The sequence below is a fragment of the Lithobates pipiens genome, unplaced genomic scaffold (genome assembly GCF_037356315.1).
Source record: "Lithobates pipiens isolate NorthernLeopardFrog02 unplaced genomic scaffold, aLitPip1_a1.2 Scaffold_1, whole genome shotgun sequence".
Classification (NCBI taxonomy): Eukaryota; Metazoa; Chordata; class Amphibia; order Anura; family Ranidae; genus Lithobates; species Lithobates pipiens.
This window is the reverse complement of record NW_027507685.1, coordinates 108,288,389-108,310,053: the sequence shown is the minus strand read 5'-3', so window position 1 is coordinate 108,310,053 and position 21,665 is coordinate 108,288,389. Positions and strand designations below refer to the sequence as shown.

The following is a 21,665-nucleotide window of genomic DNA, read 5'->3' as shown; positions in this document are numbered from 1 at the left end:
CAGTTCCAGGAGTCAGGTCTGCTCCTGTTGGGGTATAAGGAGAAGCCCAATCCAAAGGTGGGCCATGCAGAGGGGCATTGTGACTAGCGGCTAAAGAGCCAAGCATTCAAGAGAGTTGGACAACACAGCCTGAGAGACTGGTAAGAGGTACAGCATGGTACTGCAGTTGGATCTGAGTGAGCTTATGAGCCAGGTGGCTCAGCATTTTCCCATGATATGTTCTGCTGAAAACTGGAGAACATCACCTGCGGGGGGGGAAGTCATTATTTTAAATAGGGATGCACCGATACCAAGTATTTTCACAAGTTCTTGTACTTGTGACAATGCCCCTGGTACTGAAACCGATACTTTGCAGTGCAATTTAAAATGAATGGGTGCAAATCGCACTGCAAAGAATTGCATGTGATTTGAACAGGAATGCAGTGCAGTTCCTGTCTGAATCCCATGCGGTTTCCCGCACCGCTTCTGTGTGAACCCAGGCTTGTCATAATGAAGTTCACACAGAAACGTATGTGTACAATGGGTTCCATCAGCTCCGGCTCTCATCCGACTGTGGACATCTGTGGCTCCTCCGGCCTCTCCCATGGCTTTGTTCTTGCCTTCCTCTATTCTACTAAAAAAAAAAAAAAAAAGGGGTTTTATCTGCTTCTGTGAGAAACCCCTGAGCCCCAGATTTTGGTAAAAACCCTTCAGAAGTCCTAATCCTTCATCAATGTTTTGCCTGGACAGACCCTATGAATTATGTATTAAGATGACAGTTGGGTTCCTTGTTTTAATCGGGGTCGGGACAGGTTGCAGTTCTTGTCCTTCTTTGGTGATAGGACCTATGAATTATGTATTAAGATGAGAGTTGATGGGCTCCTAGTTTTTCGGGGTCAGGAAAGATGGCAGTTCTTGTCCTCCTCCTTCTTTGGTGATGGGACTTATGAATTATGTATTGGGGTGACAGTTGATGGGCTCCTTGTTTCTTGGGTCAGGACATGTTGCAGTTCTTGTCCTTCTTTGGTGATGGGACCTTCAAATTATGTATTGAGATGACAGATGATGGGCTCCTTGTTTTTCGGGTCAGGACAGGTTGCAGTTCTTGTCCTTCTTCTTCTTTGGGGATGTGGCTGGAACTGGAGGTACCGGGTATCCTTGAGGCCTCATGAAAGCAGGTAAAGGGATGGGCTCTCCTAAGAAGTACCCTTCCTCTTCATCCTCTGAAGAGGAAGAGGAGGAGGAAGTGAACGATGGATAGGTGAACCTTATGGGTTCTTTGAGTTCAGTACTGAGAGGAATACTGAAAGTGACCCGGGGACCTGTCCGGGTTTGACTTCGAAGGTCCGGTAGAGAACGTCTCTGGGACGATTCGCGGGTGAAGTGAGGTGGAGGCCCCCTGAGACTGGAGTGAATGGACCTCACAGGTGGCATACGTGATTGACATGTCTGTGGCGTCCGAGACTGATCAATCATGGACATGGACCTCCTTCCTCCTCCCATTCTTCTCTCCCCAAAGCTGTCCCCTTCTGGGTCGATGTTTGTAGAAGTGCCAATATCCCTCGTCTCTTTACGTGGAGAAACCTCCGACTGCGTTGGACTGATGGAACGTTCGCTGCTTGCATGCGGCAGGCTGCAGGCCCGGGAGCAATAAATCTGGCCGTGGCGTGGTAGGAAGGGTTTACCAAGAAGGGAATTTCCACACTTTCCGCAACAAAAGCAGTGATCCGATGCGTGCCAGTGCTGTGCTCCGTGTGATAACTGACCTTCATCCACACCTAAAGGCAAGAGAAGTCCTATAATTATCACTGAGAAGTCACTTTATAACTGAAATGCATAACATAAGTAATCCTGTTGTTTGGAAAAGGGTTCGTTCCAGTAAGAGCGGTCAACCTGTTGGAGGTCCTGCCAATTGGTCCGTTATCATTCCTCTTCCTGTACCAGGCTAAGCTGTCCAGCAAACGTGACAGTTGCAGGAGTTGGGATGGACCATATAACACTAGACATGTGCTGAACAAAAACATTTGTTTTGTTTGATTCATTATTTAAATCATTTTGTTTTGTTAAAGTCGTTAAATTTGTTTAATTCGTTTTCGGAAATTCGTTATGTTCGTTTTCGAATTCGATTCAAATTTTCTGAATTTGGTCAAATTCAATTCGACTGATTTTGGAAAATTTTAATTGACATTCGAATTGGAATTCAAACTTATTTTATTTGAATTTCAGGAGATGGTTATATATATATTTTATTATATTCTATTCTTTTATATTCTATGCTCTTCTGTTTGAATATATTCTATTATATTCTAATCTATTCAAATTTCAGATGGTTATATTCTTTCTATTTTATTCTATTCTATTTAAATTTATTCTATTTGCTTTTTGGAAGTTGGTTATATTCTTTCTATTTTATTTTATTACATTATATTGAATTGTATTTTTTATTTTTTTTCTATTCTATTCTATTCTATTCTATTCTTTTATATTATATTCTCTTCTGTTCGATTTATATTCTAATCTATTCAAATTTCAGAGGATGGTTATATTCTTTCTATTTTATTCTATTCTATTTAAATTAATTCTATTAGATTTTTTGGAGATGGTTATATTCTTTCTTTTTTATTCTATTCTATTTAAATTTATTCTATTCGAAATTAGATTTTTGGAAGATGGTTATATTCTATTTTATTTTATTCTATTATATGGAATTGTATTTTATGTTTTTTTTTCTATTCTATTCTTTTATATTCTATTATCTTCTGTTCGATTATATTCTAATCTATTCAAATTTCAGAGGATGGTTATATTCTTTCTATTTTATTCTATTCTATTTAAATTCTATTCGAAATTCGATTTTTGGAAGATGGTTATATTCTTTCTATATATATATATATATATATATATATATATATATATATATATATATATATATATATATATATATATATATATTTTTTTTATTCTATTATATTGAATTGTATTTTATTGTGTTTTTTTTCTATTCTATTGAAATTCAAATGTATTCTATTTCAAATTCAAATTTTGGAAGACGGTTATATTCTATTTTATTCTATTCTATTGTTTTTTTCTATTCTGTTGTATTCTATTTTAAATTCCATTCTATTCTGTTTTACCCAATTCTATTCTATTATTTTCTATTCTATTCTATTTTTTATATTCTATTTTATTCTATTATTTTCTTTTCTATTCTGTTTTACTCTATTCTTTTAAATTCTAATCCTTTATTTTCTATTCTATTTTATTCTATTCTTGTTTTCAAATTTGATCTGAATTGAATTAGAAATTCGGCCAAATTTCATTATTTTTTTCATTATTTTTTTCAGTATTGAAATTTTGGAAATTCAGATACATTTTTGGATGATTTTGAAAAATAAAGGATCTACTGCCAAAGATCAATCAGTAAGAAAACTGTTACGGGGGGGGGGGGGGGGGCTCAGAAAAAAAACCTGCTGTATTAAAGGCACAGACCACCTTTTAGACCATGCTTTGTGGTTCACCCATATTTAGGGTATACCATGAACCAGGACCCCCCAAAGGGTGAAGCCATTCAACGCCGGCAAGGTAAAACAGTTGGCCAGACTCTTATTAGGGAGGGCAGGTGGGCACTTTTAAGAAGGCCGGTCAGGTCGGGGGGTCCCACCCCTCATACACTTTAACCTGCTTCTACTTCTCCTCCCTTATTCTGGCTCTGGGCCAATCATTAGGGGAATAGTCTTCCCAAGGGAGGGGGAAAATTCTAATTTGCTACCTTTCGCCGTCCATTATGGCTCCATTTCCTTTAAGGGGCCTTAATTGCAAATGTTTCCAAAATGCTAAGACCATTATTTATGTTGCTACCCGGACTCAAATCATCCAAAAACAGCCAATGCGTTTTGGGGGGGGCAACACTGCTCTCCCTTCATTAGGGCTCAATACCGATTGGATGGACTCAAGAGGCTCCATTGCTACTCAAACTGTTACACTGTCACTACATGATGAGAGTTTAATACTGGTTCTAATATAGACCTGTTAGGTCACTGTCCATCCAAGTTATATCCTGATGAGCAATGTTGCCTCTGAAACGAGTTGTCCCCCTGACCTTTTCTTAAGGTCAAGGAGCCTTCATTATAAATGTTTCCAAAATGCTATGCCCATTTTTTTGGTCTAAGATGACATTAAGTGTTGGTAAATAAGTCATATAAAAACGCAATTGTTCAGCGCTTTTCTGGGGCAACACCACTTCCCTTTTATACCAATGGCGGGCCACACTAATGGCGGTTCATAGTAATGGTGGTGCACACTATTGCCGATTCATAATAATGTGAAAAAGGGGAATAAAAACTGAGCTAAGATAAAAAAAATAGTTATGATGATGGTATCTATCATATGTTGGAAGCAGCGATTCTTCTGTGCAACATCAAACAGAAAAAATAAAAAAATAAAAATTATAGAACCACTCTGTTTCTCGGGCAACACCATTTCCCCTTACACTATTGGCGGCCCGCACTATTGGTGGCCTGTACTATTGGCGGTTCATAATAATGGTGGCCCACGCTATTGGCGGGCCACACTATTGGCAGTTCATAATAATGGCGGCCCGCGCTATTGGGGGCCCACGCTATTGGTGGCCCACACTAATGGCAGTTCATAATGGCGGTCCACGCTATTGGAGGCCCACACTATTGGCGGCCCACACTAATGGCAGTTCCTAAGAATGGCAGCCCACACTAATGGCAGTTCCTAATAATGGCGGCCCACACTAATGGCAGTTCATAATAATTGCTGCCCACGCTATTGGTGGCCCACACTAATGGCAGTTCATAATAATAGCGGCCCGCGTTATTGGCGGCCCACACTATTGGCGGTTCATAATAATGACGGCCCGTGCTATTGGCGGTTCATAATAATGGTGGCCCACGCTATTGGCAGCCCACACTAATGGCAGTTCATAATAATGGCGGCCCACACTATTGGCGGTTCATAATAATGGTGGCCCACGCTATTGGCAGCCCACACTAATGGCAGTTCATAATAATGGCGGCCCACACTATTGGCGGTTCATAATAATGGCGGTCCACGCTATTGGTGGCCCACGCTGTTGGCGGCCAACATTAATGACGGTCCATTCTAATGGCGGTCAATACCATTGGCAACATCACTCCCTCTTCATCAGGGCACAACACAGCAATGGAGTCCATTGCTGCTCAGCAACTGTTACATTGTTACTCCATGAGGAGATTTTAATACCAGTTCTGTTTCTCTGAGTCCATCCAGGTTTAATCCTGTGTTGAGCCCTGATAAAGGGGGAGTGGTGTTACCCTCGAAACGCGTTTATCATTTTTATATGACTTATTTACTTGCAATTATAACGATTTTAAACTCTTTTTGTTTGGTGCTCCTTTCTGTATTTCTTTGGTCTCTTTGGTTCACTAATGTCAGAAACAACTACTGATATCATTATTAGGATGTGTAGCTGCCTGTCCTTACCAATGCTTTCCCCGCAGCTGTCGCAGTACTGTGAGAACAGCCTCTCATAGCACGGGCAGCAGTAAGGCCTCCGCTCTTTCATTATGTAGCGCTGCCCTACCAGGCCGCATTCACACTCAAAACAGCAAAAGTGTCGAGTGTGCCAGTGGTAGCCCTCTGCCTGGGTGCACTCCCCCGAGAAGATCACCTGAAAGAGGAAGAAAAAATTAAAGGGATTTATGGGCTGTATACTAGAGATTAAAGCTGAACCCCAGGAACAAAAAAAAAATAACTTATAAGTAAATCAACCACCAATGCTGATGGAGGCGTGGAAAGTTTATTTACAATAAAGTTACAAAGTAATCATAAAACTTAAAAAGCAGAGAATCATCTATTACAAGAGACATTCATTTCTGGTATTTTGGAACACCTTCTCAGGTTGACTGTGACCCAGGACTGTCGTCGTAGAGCATGGAGACTAAACTGTTTGTCTACATTGTACAACAAACCATTCCAGAGGCACATATGCAAAGAACTTGGCGCACCGCTAAAAGTGCTACAAAGCATGGGCGTCCGCAGAACTTTTTCCAAGGGGGGGGCATCATTTTAAGGCCACTCATGCTCCGCCCCTTTTCAACAATCTCATGAAAATCTTTCCACTGGTAATACATACGTGTTATATAAGAGATAATTCATCTTCACTTTGTATTGGAAGTTACTCTGGCGGCTCTGTTCCATGCCCATATAGCCTAGAGAATGCACATCTTTTTACATTGCAATACATCCGTTGTGGCCATATTTTGATCTCATACTGTCACTGTATAGGCTGTTTTCATCAAGATAAAAATATGGCAAAAACAGATGTATTGCAATGTAAAAAGATGTACATTCTTTAGGCTATATGGGCATGGAACACAGCCGCCAGAGTAACCTTGCGGATGCCCATGCTTTCAAAAACCAGCCCTGGAAAAAATTTCATACCAGCCTCACAGCATTATTATACCAGCCAAACAGCATAACGTCATTATTTTCTTGTTCATGAAAGGGAAAACCATACATTTTACCAGTTAACCCCAGGAACTCAGAATGTGGGGGGGGGGGCACCTTCTGCAGAAAGAATACTTAAAGGTAAGGGGGGTGGGTTACAAATATAAGGAGGAAACCCTTTATATCAGTGCCCCTTACATTATCGTATTCACTCCCCCCTTACATCAGTGACCCCAGACTGGCCTGGCAGTGCTTTCACTGACCTCCTCTCGGGTGCACTGTGCAGGGCTCAGTCAGTCGGCTCCAGCTTGGTGGCTCTGGTTTTATCCTATAGTCTTCTGTCCACAGTCCACACAAGTCTGACTTTTCCCATGACCCCCATCCCGGCGGTGCTCCCACTCTTGACTCCTCTCCAGACTCCCTCAGAGACTGCAGACATGCTACAGGAGATGGTCAAAGACTGCAGACTTGATGCAAGAGCTCAATGCAGCCTCACCAGTTCCCATGAAATGCAGCCTCACTGTGCCCACCAAATGCAGCCTCACTGTGCCCACCAAATGCAGCCTCACTGTGTCCATCAAATGCAGCTTTACTGTGCCCATCATTGCAGCCCCTCCTGTGCCCCATGTCCCAGTCTGCAGTCCCTGTCTGTAGGAAGGTGTGTTGTTGATGCTTGGTACGGTACCTTGCATGCCAGCAGGATATCCATGACGGGCAGCAGCAGGCAGGGTCTGTTCTCGTTTTGGATGGGGACGGTGCTCCTTCCAGAGGATCTGTCTGCTGTGAGATGGAGTGGTCCCTGGCCACCTGCACCTTCAGCCATCCTCATTTTCCGGCCCCAGTCAGCCGGTTCTCTGGTCCTGGGGAAGTGGAGAGCACTGGGTGGGAGTTGGAGAGAAGGGGGAGCGTACTAGAGAGTAGAGAGTACTGGCGGGGTTGGAGAACACATGGGTGGGGGCAAAGAGCGAGGGGGAGTGGAGATCACAGGGGTGGGGAGCAGAGAGCGCTGGGGGGAACTTGAGAGCACTGGGGGGCCAATAAGAACATGGGTAGAGAGCACTGGAGGGAGTGGAGAGCACTGGGGGGGGCTAAGAGTGTGGGGCGGTGAAGAGCACTGGGGGGGCAGAAAAACAGGGGTGGAGAGCACGGGGGCTGGAGAGTACTGGGGGGGTACAAAGAGCAGGGGGGAGTGGAGAGCACCAGTGGGGGCCAGAAAGAACAGGGGTGGAAAGCACGGGGGACTGGAGAGCACTATGGGGGGTGGAGAGCACTGGTAGGGTTGGAGAGCACATGGGTGGGGGCAAAATGCAGGGGTGGAGAGCACGGAGGGTAGAGAGCACTGGGGGAGCTGGAGAGCACCAGGGGGGCAGAAAGGACAGGGGTGGGGAGAATGGGGGGCTGGAGAGCACTGGGTGGGGGCTGGAGAGTGATGGGGAGAGCTGAAGAGCACTGGGGGGGAGAACAGGGGGGAGAGCACGGGGGGAGCACTGGGGGGAGTGGAGAGCACTAGGGGGGAGATCAGGGGGGGAGAGCACTGGGGGGAGTGGAGAGCACAGGGGGGAAAAGAACAGGGGGAGAGCACTGGGGGGGAGTGGAGGGCACTGGGGGGGAAAGCACTGGGGAGGAGAGAACTGGAGGGAGTGGAGAGCACTGGGGGGAAAGAACAGGGGGGAGAGCACTGGGGGGAGAACAGGGGGAGAGCACTGGGGAGGAGAATGGTGGGAGAGCACGGAGGGGAGAGGAATGGGGGAGTGGAGAGCACTGTGGGGGGAGAGCACTGTGGGGAGTGGAGAGCACTGGGGGGAACAGGGGGGGAGAGCACTGGGGGGGGGGGGCAGGGGGGAGAGCACTGCGGGGGGGAACGGGGGAGAGCACTGGGATGGTGGCTAGAGAAGGATGGGGAGAGCTGGAGAGCACTGGGGGGAGTGGAAAGAAGAGGGGGGAGCACTGGAGGGAGTGGAGAGCACTGGGGGGGGGGGGAAGAACAGGGGGGAGAGCATGGGGAGGGGAGAACAGGGGGGAGAGCACTGGGGAAGAGAACGAGGGGAGAGCACGGAGGGGAGAGGACTGGGGAGGAGAACGAGGGGAGAGGACGGAGGGGAGAGGACTGGGGGGAGCGGAGAGCACTGTGGGGGGGGGGGGGACGGGTTGGAGCACTGGGGGAGGGGAGAGCACTGGGTGGGGGGGAACAGGGGGGGAGAGCACTGAGGGGGGAGAGCACTGGGGGGGACGGAGCACTGGGATGGTGGCTAGAGAAGGATGGGGAGAGCTGGAGAGTTGGGGGGGGGGCAGCAAGAACAGGGGAGGAGAAAGCTGTGTGGGGGCAGGAAAGTGAGGTGGAGGAGAGGGGGGGGGGCAGGAGAGTGTGGTGGAGGAGAGAGGAGGGCAGGAGATTGTGGTGGAGGAGAGAGAGGGGCAGGAGAGTGTGGTGGAGGAGAGAGAGGGGGGCAGGAGAGTGTGGTGGAGGAGGGGGGGGGGGGCAGGAGAGTGTGGTGGAGGAGAGAGGGGGACAGGAGAGTGTGGTGGGGGAGGAGAGCACTGGGGGGGGGGGGGAGGGAGCACAAGGTGAACTGGGGACAGTAAAATAAGTTGGATAGGAGAATTGGCAGCCCCCCCCTCCCTATCCAGGCACTGTGGCACATAGGGCAGGCTGTACCTGCAGCATCTCCTTCTCTTGATCATAGTGCTCTATGGCTCTGTGTACTGCGGCCGCTCTGTAACATGGCCCCGCCCCCCCAGACCGGCTCGTGTGATAGGGGGAACGTTGATTCTCTTTACTATCACACGAGCTGGTCTGAGGGGGCGGGACTGTGTTACAGAGCGGCCGCAGTACACAGAGCCATCCAGCGTTCTGATCCAGAGGAGAGGGCAGAGGATGCAGCCGCCAGCGGACAAAAAAATGAAAAAAAAGTGAAAAAAAATGCAGCATGGCGGCGGCTACGGCAGACACCTTGGGGATTCCAGGGGGGGGGGCACTTGACCCCTCTTGCCCCCTGCTGCGGACGCCCATGCTACAAAGCCTTTCCACTGCAGTCCAAAGCACAAAACGGGCTCCAACTAGTATATCCAGGCTAGTAGAAGCAAATTTAGAAGACAGAATGGTGGAAAGGCCACACACCGGAGCCTAGATTCAGCCTAAGAGCCTCCTGACTACACTGCCCTGACATGTTTCGCCCCACTTATGGGGCTTAATTATTGAGATCCCTATGATTAAGCCCCATGGGTGGGGCGAAACATGTCAGAAAGCCACTCCAAGGAGACAGAATGTTTCCTATCACTTTGAAATGTCTTCTTGTACAGATAGGAAACATGTCTGTTTCCTTTTGGAGTGGCTTTCTGACAAGTTTCGCCCCAGCTATGGGGCTTAATCATAGAGGTCTCTATAATTAAGCCCCATGTCTGGGTTGAAACATTTAGTTGGTGGGAGCTTAGACTTAAGCCATATCTTCACCTTTCTATACAGTGGCTAGGCTCCAGTGGGCATTGTTTTGACCTTTGGTCTTTTGATTTGCTTCCCCTAGCCGGGATGAGCTTCTTTGAAGGGCAACATCTATCTTGTGCTGTGGACTGCAGGGGCAGGCTTTGCAATGCTTGGAGCAGCGCTCCAGATTCTTTGCATTGGTTGCTTGGAATAGCTTGTTCTACAATGTAGAGCAGTGGTCTCCAAAGTGCGGCCTGAGGCCAGATGCAGCCCTTTCCTTGCCTTTATCCGGCCCTTGGACACCAACAATGGGGCACCATTCCTTCCACTGACACCAATTATGGGACACTATTCGTTCCCTGTAATATCAACGATTGGCACTATTACACCTCCTAATACATACATACATGGGACTATTCCTCAGACTGACACCAACAATGGAGCACCATACCTGCCACTGAAACCAATGATGGGAAACTATACCTTCCCTTGATACCAACATTTGGCACTATTCCTCCCACTATTAGCAATGATGAAGCGTTGTATAATCCCATTGATGCCATAGCATTTTCTACTCCCAATAGCCACATTCCAGCCCCCAGAAAGTCTGAAGGACAGTGAACTTGCCCCATGTCCTACAGTGAGAGCCTGGGTCATGGTCACACTAAAAAGTGTTCCAAAATACCAGGAATTAATGTCTCTTGTTCTGCAATATGCAATGTTTCTGCAATATGCAATGTATCTGCAAAGTCAGTCTAGCAAACAAACCTTTTATGATATAAAATTGTATTGTAACTGTACTGTCTGCCCTCATGCTGTAAAGCACTGCGCAAATGGTTGGCACCATATAAATCCTGTATAATAATAATGTAAAGAACCTAACATGAGCAAATAAGCACTAGAAATTTTAATTCAATCCTTAGTAACACGTAACTTTATGATTTTTTCTTTATCACAACACAACCTACCCACACTACTGAACACAGGTCGGCAATTTGCATACTTTAAAGGCAGTGCTTACTGTCTTCTGCGTCCACACTCACCTCATCGCACGCCGAGCAGCGCGGTCGCTGAAATTCAGCGTGGTGGCGACCGCAGTATACTTGTCCATTCTGATAGAAGTAGATGAGGTCACACAGGAGCTCCGAGCAGCGGGTGCACGTGAAACACTGAGGGTGCCAGCAGGCGCCTAGGCCCGCCCTGGATGCAAATACAGCCACATCACCACCGCTGATCTGATGACCACACTGCAGAATAATAGGTAGGGGTTTCTGTTATAATTATCTAATTATTCTGTATATATTGGCATCTGTGTAATGTATCATCTTCATGAGAAGAAATCCCTACCCAGGGACGTAACACGTAAGTGTGGAGCACAGGCATTAACATTGTTACGTTTGCTGGCTCGGCTCAGGCGAGCAAGCAGAGGTTGTATACTATCTTGTGTATCTTTATGTAATATTTATCTATTCTAATTGGAAAAAAATGTCTTACTTTACTACAGCTCCATCTTGTGACATGATACAAGTAATGCATGACTGTAGAGATCCTCGACACTTTTGTTATGGGTAGATGTTGGAAATTTTGCTACCTTTTTTAAAGTAAATGGAAAAAATATAGTGCTGTCTCCATTTCTGAAAATGCTAGTTACCAGGCTGCTACAGTATGTAAACCATTTGAATTTAGTGCTGGTCCCCACCCAGGGACGCAACGCGTAAGTGTCTCGGCACAGGTGGTTGTATACTATTTTATGTATTATTTATCTATTATGTATACAGAATGTATCTTATTGGTTCTGTCGGCACATTTAAAGGCCAAACTCCACCCAAAACCAATATTTCAAATCTGCATGGGCATTTGTGGGCTGAATAATCATCCTCTGGCATCACCATAATTAAAGGGTCACTCTCAGCTGGAATCCCAAAATTACTTATGTGTTGTAAAATATGAAGAGTTCATTATGGTGTCGGGGATCATCATTTGGCTTGGGTGATTCTGGGTTGGGGGGTTTCTCACCACTGCCATTTCTATAAAAAACTGTAAATTGCTTATTACATTTTATACCTTTTTTTTATACTGTATTTTGTCTAAACAGGATCCAGAATAAGGCAATCAGCTACCAAAATAAAAAATATCCAACATTACTACAGCGCCATCTAGTGAGATAATATAAGTAATGCATGACTGTAGTAATGCTCAACAGAAATTTGTACCCCAGGCCATGAAGGGGAGACCATTTCAACATGAGAAGCCTTACCAGAGAAATTGAAACATGTTTCGCCCTTGAGCTGGGCTTCTTCAGGGCGATGAGGATGAAACATGTTAAAACATTTCTTTCTTTTAATATTTTTCTCAGCTCTATTTCCTTGTGCATGCACCTTAAAAATCCCATAACAAACTCTAATATTTTTCTCCTCCTATCATTAAATTTTTAAAACATTGTCCGGGGAACATGCTGCACACAGCTACCTGCATTTTATGAATGATTTTCTAATTTAGGAATGTGGTGCTAATCTCAGTGGCTTTGCACGTGGTTTAGGAAATATCCTCCATGATAGAAGGAGAGCTTACGAGGCTCTTACCTTATTGCATACTGTCCCATTCGTGCTTCTGGGGATGGGACGCACTGCTCCGCGCCCGAGGTTCTCTAGTTTCCGTTTTTGGCTAAACAGCGTCAGCAGCTCCTGCTCTTCCTCTCCCTGCAAAGAGCAGCAGTACCGGACCTGGGGACAGGATTGGCTTACAACTATCAGCGGGTCTGGGCCTGGGACAGATCAAATGGCAGCGCTGGGTCTGCCGCAGAACCATGCAAATACCACCATAGAGAATGGAAACGAAAGAAGAGGACATTCAACCCAAGCAGGAGGAAGAGGATGGAGGATGAGGACAGAAATCTGCTAGATGGGTGTAAGTGGAAGGAGATAAATGACGTTATGGATGGGCATAGGTTTGCATGGATTCGTGGACATAAAAATCTAACTGCACACATCCACTGCAGCCAAGTGGGCTATTTAAACCTCAATTCTTTACAAGCTCTTTGCTGACTGGTCTTCAGTCTTGCTCCTGCGTTCCTGATTTTCGTTCTGATCCCATCTTCCACCTGACCTGCTTTCGGATTCCACCTGCCCCAGCTTCCACCTGACCTGCTTTCGGATTCCACCTGACCCGGCTTCCACCTGACCTGCTTGCAGATTACCCTCCTCTACTTATATTCGCCGTCTATCTCCGCAACCAGCCTCCGCCTGGAGTGCTAACCTTCTACTTTGTGAATTTGTACCTCGCTGCCCGCCTGTTGCTGACCGTAGCCTGTCCCGGACTCCGCTCCTGCCTATGACTTGGTGTCTTCTTGTTCGGCTGTCACTTGACCAGGCTTAGGACCTGACTCCAGCCTGACTCCACCTTTTAACAGAACTTGGCACTGCCAGCTGTACTCCTGCTCACCTGACACCGTTGCTCTCACAGAAACGCATGTAATGTGTGTTAGCGCAATGCAGTAGCGTAACTGGGCCATCAGACTTCCAAGTTTACATCTGATTGGTGGCTTAAACAGTGCTGCCATTTTTTTTTTTATATCTCTGCTGCATACACCTTTACTGACAAGCAATATGCTAACAGGAGAGAACAGAGGAATAACCTCATTAGACTGCTGCTGCCCCTTCACTGTCCAGTCACAGGCTGGGGGTGGGGCAGTGTCCAAACTGTATTCACCTGCAGTAGAGAAAAATCAGGTCACTGGCCTGGCTCTGTGGCAGAGTTGTGTAAATCTCAGATGAAGAATTCCGCAACCCTCAGACGCACGTAGCAAAGGGACGGAAATGCTGGTGATGACTTGACTTGAAATGCTTATGACATCTTTGACTTAATATGGTGACATTGACCTAACATGGCCACATGACCTCATTGACTTTTATATAGTGACATCAATGACCTATGGTGGCCACATGACCTCACTGACCTAATATGGTGACATGACATCATTGACCTAATGTGGCAACATGACATTGACCTAATATGGTGACAGCATTGACCTAATGTGGCAACATGACATTGACCTAATATGGTGACATCATTGACCTAATGTGGCCACATGACATCAATAACTTGATATGACCACCTGACCATATTTGGTCAATGACGTGATATTCACAGATGTGAACAGGCCCTATCTGTAACATTGCCTTGGATGACGCATGTGTTTCCAATGCAAATGTGTGAATGGGGCCTAAGAGATGGAGGGAAGAGGGGAAAAAAAAGAGAAGGATAAAGTATAGACCTAAAGAACAAAACAGGCCTGGCAAAGTAGGAATCCTGGGCGTTACCCCAAGCCTTGGCTTGGCCAATGTCCTCACCTCGCTGTCATGTGGGGGTAGTTGGCGGAGGAGTTGCCCCAGCCGGTATCTCTCTCCTGGGCTCTGGACGTAGGGGATCTTGTCTTCTGGTAGACATCTGAAATACTGGTGGACCTGGGACAAAACACAGAAAACATAGTTACATTTCTTACAGAGAACAACGACCACCGGTGGGAATCATCAAAGTGGTTGGTCAAGGTGGTACCTGCTCCGGCGACAGCCCAGGCGGTACCCATGCGTATTTCTCCGAAGCCGTATCTGAGCTGCTTTCCCCTGAGGAGAACCGGTCTGCGCCAACCAGCCGGCACAGAGAACGCTCCAGGTCTTGTGGAGGCGCCGCGCTGCCATGTTCTTCCCAATGGCACTGACAGTGCTGGCAGATCTTCCTGAAACAGAAACTGCGTGTGACCACCAATGGTCTTCAACAACCCGCCATGGTCAACATCTCACCATAACTTGCAGCCACATCTATGGCTTTTATACACAAGCTGAACTCTTTTAAAAACTCATCTGTGGTAGATCACGTTCCAATGCTTTTCAGTGGACAGTGGTTTCCAGGGTGTTATACTGCAGCCTCCGGAATTGGCAATTTTTTTTTGGGGGGGGGGGGTTGCGGCATTTAAGGCGGTTATGGGCAACTGCAATTTGTTTGCAATAGGATTTTGGTTATTTCCTCTGTCCGCCCCTCCTATTTAGGGCTAGATAGCTTAGTCCTACCTGGACCCTCTCCTGTTTTTAGCATGTTTCCTCTGTCCGTGTTAGTTGTTCACATTCTATGTGCTCCAGTTTTAGTAAATCTCCCCCTTTTGTCTAATTCAAAAGACTGGAAAATTGAAGAGTCAAGCTTCCTGCGGATGGTGCCAAGTCAGCAGGTGACCATACTGTCCATACAGACTGGGTCTAAGGTATGTCAGTGCATTAAGTTAGGGTGACCAGACATCCCTGGTTTCCGGGGACAGTCCCCAGATTGAGGACACTGTCCCCAGACCAAGTCTGTCCCTGGTTTTGTCCCCAGATTAGATTTGAACAGGGGCTGGGGCAATTTCAAAGACAGTCAGCGCAGAATTAAAAGAAAAAAATCTGAATTACACCCCCGCTCTGCCGCTCCTACTAGCTTAGGGGGTGGGGGTGTATTTTTTTCATTATCTGTGCCCCTTTCTGATGATCATGTGCTGGTCAGAGCGGAGAGAATATTTCTTCAGTTTCGGGTGCATGCCCGTTCCGCTCCTGCTTGCATGTTCCTCTGTCTTGGCTCAAGTCCCGGCCAGCCACCTGCCCATCTCCTTGCCTTCCCTGGCGGAGTGATCTTCCTCCGCTCCCCACCTAGTAGTAGCCAGGGCCCAGAGAGTAAGACTTGACAGGCTGTGAGGCGGGTGGCGGGAGTGACGGGCAGAGAGCCGCTAATTGCCACCATTACTAGTAAAAAATATATGTCCCCGGATTTCATTTTAAAAAATCTGGTCACCTTACATTAAGTGACATTTGAAACAGAATAAATGCTGTGCCAAAACTGTGGGGCAAGCATTCATTTGAATGGGCCGCATTTAGCAATGCTCATTGCCTGGCAAACATGACCTGTTGTATAAAATATTGCCGTACAGCACCATGACTGGGGCAGCTGTTTGGGGGAGGTAAAATGCAGGTCAAAAACCTATTTTATCACCTCCCTGGTATCCCATGTAAAGGAGGCCTTGGAGCAGGAGTCTCCAAACATTCTAAATGAAGGGCCAGTTTACTGTCCTTCAGAATTTAGGGGGGGCAGATGCTGGTGTCAGTGGGAGGAATAGTGTCCCATCATTGACGTCAGTGGGAGGAATAGTGCCCCATCATTGGTATCAGTGGGAGGAATAGTGCCCCATCAATGGCGTCAGTGGGAGGAATAGTGCCCCGTCATTGATGTCAGTGGGAGGAATAGTGTCCCATCATTGGTGTCAGTGGGAGGAATAGTGCCCCATCATTGGTGTCGGTGGAAGGAATAGTGCCCCATCATTGGTAAACATTGGAAGAATTATGCCCCATCGTTGGTGTCAGTAGCTGGAATAGCCTCTTGTATCAGTGGGAGGAACAGTGCCCCAAGGGCCGAATAAAGGCAAGCAAAGGGCCACATCTGGCCCCTGGCCCGTAGTTTGGAGATCACTGCCTTAGAGGGTCTATTTATAGATGTTTTCATAAAATATTCAGAAAACTTTCACCCTAGATTTACAGTGCCTTAACGTATTCATGCCCCTTGACATTTTCCAAATTTTTTGTTACAACCAAAAATGTAAATGTATTTTTATTGGAATTTTATGTGATAGACCAACACAAAGTGGCACATAATTGTGAAGTGGAAGGAAAATGATAAATTATACAAATATGTGAAAAGTGTGTGTGTGTGTGTGGGGGGGGGGGACATTTGTATTCAGCCACCTTTACCCTGATACCCCTAACTAAAATCTAGTGGAACCAATTGCCTTCAGAAGTCATCTAATTAGTAAATAGAGTCCCCCTGTGTGTAATGTAATCTCAGTATAAATACAGCTGTTCTGTGAAGCCCTCTGAGGTTTGTTAGAGAACATTCGTGAACAAACCGCATCATAAAGGCCAAGGAACACACCAGACAGGTCAGGGATAAAGTTGTGGAGAAGTATAAAGCAGGGTTAGGTTATAAAAAAATCTCCCAAGCTTTGACCATCTCACAGAGCTCTGTTCAATCCATCATCGGAAAATGGAAAGAGTATGGCACAACTGCAAACCTACCAAGACATGGCCGTCCACCTAAACTGACCGGCCGGTCAAGGAGAGCATTCATCAGAGAAGATCCAAGAGGTCCATGGTAACTCTGGAGGAGCTGCAGAGATCCACAGCTCAGGTGGGAGAATCTGTCCACAGGACAACTATTAGTCGTGCTCTCCACAAATCTGCCCTTTATGGAAGAGTGACAAGAAGAAAGACATTGGGGAAAGAAAGTCATAAGAAGTCCTGTTTGTAGTTTGTGAGAAGCCATGTGGAGGACACAGCAACCATGTGGAAGAAGGTGCTCTGGTCAGAGGAGACCAAAATTCTACTTTTTGGCCCAAAAGCAAAACGCTATGTGTGGGGTAAAACTAACACTGCACATCACCCTGAACACACCATCCCCACCGTGAGACATGGTGGTGGCAGCATCATGTGGTGGGGATGGTTTTCTTCAGCAGGGACAGATTACACATCTAGGGCAATCAATGGGTTAAATGTGTGCCTAACAAGTGTTTTCTCACTGTGGAGGAGGTGCTTTTACTAAGGGAAGACATAGATCCGTGTACCCCCTTTGCAGGAACACAGGATCAATGTCTTCAACACTGACAGACTGGCGAACTGCCTTGTTTACATAGGCAGGCCACCGAATCCGCTGATTGGCTCTTACACCCAGAAATGCAGGATCACGTATATACGTGATCCTGCGCAGCGCGACCCCCCTGTAGCAGTAAATCTGCTCTCAGGCGATCGGCAACTGGTTAAGATCATCAGCATTATGATAACTCACAGGCAGGGGGCACTCTATCATGGCTCTGGCTGGCTCTGTCACAGTGTGTCACATAACATGTGTAGCGCCACCCCCACAAGGGCCACTGTAATATACGGGTCTTCTGTCCCACACCAGTGATGACTCACCCTCCCCAGGATCTCAGTAACACCAAAACACAGTTTAAACTTTTAGCTGGGCTTTATTATAACTAGCAAAAAGCCCTGAAAAGAGATAAACTGATTAACAGAATACAAATATTAAGTGCAATAATGTACTACAACTTCTCAGTAAAGGAAAACAGGATCTGTGTTCATTCACTTTAACCGCCAGTGGGAGGCCTTGCCTGAAATGCACTGAACAAGTGGTGAACAAACTGTACAATACAATACAAAGAATAATGTTCAATAATTTCCCAAAAGTGATATTACTGACTATAAGATCCTACCTAGGTCTTGTAGGTTCTAGCTAACCACTGGCCAGTGGGAATTCTATTCACACAAACACACACAGAGTCTGCCAGCGTTGGGGCCCTTTAAATCCTATGTTTGAGTACTCAGACTTTTGTGAAGTAATATTTGTAATCCACAGAATGGAAAGGGATATCTTTACAAAGTGTCACAAAGATTAACAGATGTGGAGATCCACCTTTAAATAAAGCTGCATTAACAGTAAATAGGACCTAGCAGCTAGATCCACATACACAAGGATGGCAGAAGATCTCCCACCATTAGATGCACTTGATATATCTTCCTTCCAGCAATTGGAAGATTGATCGCTGTCTCAGTTGACTGAATGGTGATGTGAGCAACACATGCCACAGAAACCTCCAAACAGGATAATGATGATGATTGCTGCAGCACTGAAATTGGTCTCTAGATTTCGCACATCTTCAGTAATCAGGCAGAATAACACACTGCAAACTCCCTTCTCAAGTGTGCACCTTCCTTTAGGAGAGTCACAGGCTCTGGAAGTGCTCAAGAGATAAACACATGGGATACTTTCTTCTGTCTGCCTGCCACAATGCCAGTCTGTCTCTCCTCCTGTGTCCTCCTCTCTCTCCCCCAATCACAGCTCTCCTGGGCAGCTATCCAATCCTGTCTTTCATTGTTTTTGTTGTTAGGGGTGGGCTTCTTTCTTAGCTACAGCAGGACCCAATCTGCCTTCAATCCTGCAGCTGTACCCAATAGAGTCTCTCCTCCTATCAGTTTAGCCAGAAAATGCAATGCAATGTTTCAGAGAGCAATATTCTGCATATATTACAGAGGCAATACTAAGCCTGTGCTACACATGGCTGCTGGGTGCTGATTTTGTTAACTTATGACCAATAATTGCCCACTGCCTGTGAGTTCTGATACCATCCATTATGCCAGAGAGACAGACACAGTGCAATGTAGTCTATTCACAGACACCCCCAAAGCACACCCGTGTTGAAGCCTTGAAGGCACTGGCAGCCCCACGATTGGATCTGCTTCCCCTCTATTCCTGCTGCTGGACATCTTCAGCTGAGCTCAGCTGCCTCTCTCTGCCCGTTGCCCCCTCCACCTGCCTCACAGCCTCTCAGGTCTCACTCTCCGGGACCCGGCTACTACTGGGTGGGGAGCGGAGGAAAATGATTCTACCGGGGAAGGCAAAGAGATAAACAGGCAGGAGGCTGGCCGGGATTTGAGCAAAGGCAGAAGAACATGTGAGCGGAGCTGAATGGGCATGTGCTGGAAACTGAAGAAGTAGTCCATCCGCTCTGACCAGCACATCATCATCAGAAAGGGACACAGATAATGGAAAAAATACACCCCCCCTAAGCTAGTAGGAGCGGGGGTGTGTAATTCAGATTTTTTTTTTTTTTATTATTCTGCAGTGACTGTCTTTGAAAATTGCCCCAGCTCCTGTTGAAGTCAAAACCGGGGACAGAATTGATCCGGGGACAGTGTCCTGAATCCGGGGACTGTCCCCTGAAACCGGGGACATCTGGTCACCCTACTCTAGATGTGCAAAGCTGGTAGAGATACCCCCAAAAAGACTTGCAGCTGTAATTGCAGAGAAAGGCGGTTCTACAAAGTATTGACTCCAGGGGGCGCCATACAAATGCCCCTCCACACTTTTCACATTTATTTTTAAAACATTTTTGGTTGTAACATGACAAAATGTGGAAAATTTCAAGGGGTATGAATACTTTTTCAAGGCACTGTTCATGTTTTTGCCAAATAAATCCAACTAAGGAAAAAAGTTGAAAACAATGTATAGGGTAATGTCCCTTTAAGGCATAGTTTTTGCATTGATAAGCAATGTGTCCTCCTGATGATATATGCTGAGCTTGGGGAAAGTCTGTGAGCTGGGAGTAATTTTAGGAACGTTGTGGAATGCCAAACTAGAAATAACACAGAGAGATGTGAGATTAGCCCATCGGTGTCACCGGGACAGAAATTTCCTTGTATAGATAACGGCTCACCTCCAGAAACCTACCCATACCATGTTCCTGCCTTTTTAAAGGGAACCCACAATGGTTTTTGATTAACTCTCAACCTTGACCCTGATCTACATCAAACCATGATCTCGTTATTTTATCTTTTATTTAAAAAAATTTCCAACTTTTTTTTCATCGACATACTTCTCTTCTAGCAATCCCTCTGCTTAAACAAAAGGGATTTCACTGGGCCACTGAGAGCTCCCTCTAGTGTCTAGTGGAAGCATCCAATAATGCAACCGTTTATTTCATATGTCATGTCCCAGTTGTTTTACCCACCTCCATCGGTGGGCCAGAAAACCTGGACAGCGTTCCTTGCAGGTGTAACATGGCTGACCTTGACCCGTGACATTGATCTCCACTCCCTGTAAAATAAAGGCAAAAAATAAATGTGGAATCATAATCTTCCCAGTCAATAATTAAAAAATCTTCAACATAACAGCTGTTACTTTAGGTCTTTATGCACATGGAACGTTTTATTTCCTCCACTAGACGCCTTTGCCTTTGGAGGAAAATGCAGCCTAAAAAACGCGCTTGAGCTTTCATTCATTCAATGACCATTATGTATTTTTCTTTTTCTGGCCAATGGAATGAATAAACACCCAAATGCTTGATACGCCTCTAAGCGCCTAAACTCGGCTTTAAGCGTGTTGTGGTTTGTGTTTTTTTTTATTTATTTATTTTTTTTAAGCTGCATTTTCCTCCCCTGGAGCAAAGACATCCAGTGGAGGAAACAGTGTCCCATGTGCATGAGCCCTAAGCTGTCAGTCCATCCATATTTTAGAGCACACATTCTCAACCAGGGTTCCTCTAAAGGAGGGAATATTTAAATTAGCTGTGGCTGACTGACCTCATCTCATGGTGCCGGCATGGTCCAATGGTGCCGGATAGGGCCAATGCTACTTAGCAAAACCAACACCGTTGTTTATCTGTCTCTTAGGGTGGAATTCTGACCACCATTGAAAGGGTTGCATTCTTCCTACTAACCACCAATGTAAGGGTAGAATTCTGGCCACCATTGGAAGGGTTGCATTCTTCTATATACCACTAATGTAAGGGTGGAATTATGACCACCATTGTAATGGTTGCATTCTTCTTACTGACCAGTGAATACAATGTAAGGGTGAAATTATGACCACCATTGGAAGGGTTGCACTCTTCTTACAGACCCACCAATGTAAGGGTGGAATTCTGACCACCATTGGAAGGGTTGTATTCTTCTTACTGACCACCAATATAAGGGGGTATTATCCCCATTTCATCCCAGCTCTATTAGTTTTAGTAAAGGTTTCCCAAGACCTGAATTTTTTTTTCTCTGTTTTTCTAGGCTACCAACCTGCAGATCGCCGCTTTATAAATGAATGAACAAATCTAGTGAGACAATTGGCAACCAAGACCTGTTAACTTGAGTCAGTTTGGAACTACTTCATTAAGAGGCCCAAAAATGTAGAGTATGACGTGGGAAGGGCCATTAATATTGGCACTGCGGTGGCTGGTTAGTGTTAACCAAACACT

General features: G+C 45.9%; 1 protein-coding gene across 1 annotated transcript in view; it reads right to left on the bottom strand.

Annotated features, from left to right (window-relative positions):
* Positions 1-621: 621 nt before the first annotated feature.
* Positions 622-21,665, bottom strand: part of PRICKLE3 (prickle planar cell polarity protein 3) — a 43,825-nt gene continuing 22,781 nt past the window's right edge. Inside the window, exons 2-8 of the mRNA XM_077472718.1 lie at positions 20,430-20,515; positions 14,408-14,588; positions 14,203-14,316; positions 12,436-12,576; positions 10,897-11,100; positions 5,467-5,653; positions 622-1,757 (exon numbers count right to left, since the gene is read on the bottom strand). Coding sequence (XP_077328844.1) covers positions 1,066-1,757; positions 5,467-5,653; positions 10,897-11,100; positions 12,436-12,576; positions 14,203-14,316; positions 14,408-14,588; positions 20,430-20,515 — 1,605 coding nt within the window. The 3' untranslated portion in view covers positions 622-1,065. The remainder of the gene's footprint in view (positions 1,758-5,466; positions 5,654-10,896; positions 11,101-12,435; positions 12,577-14,202; positions 14,317-14,407; positions 14,589-20,429; positions 20,516-21,665) is intronic.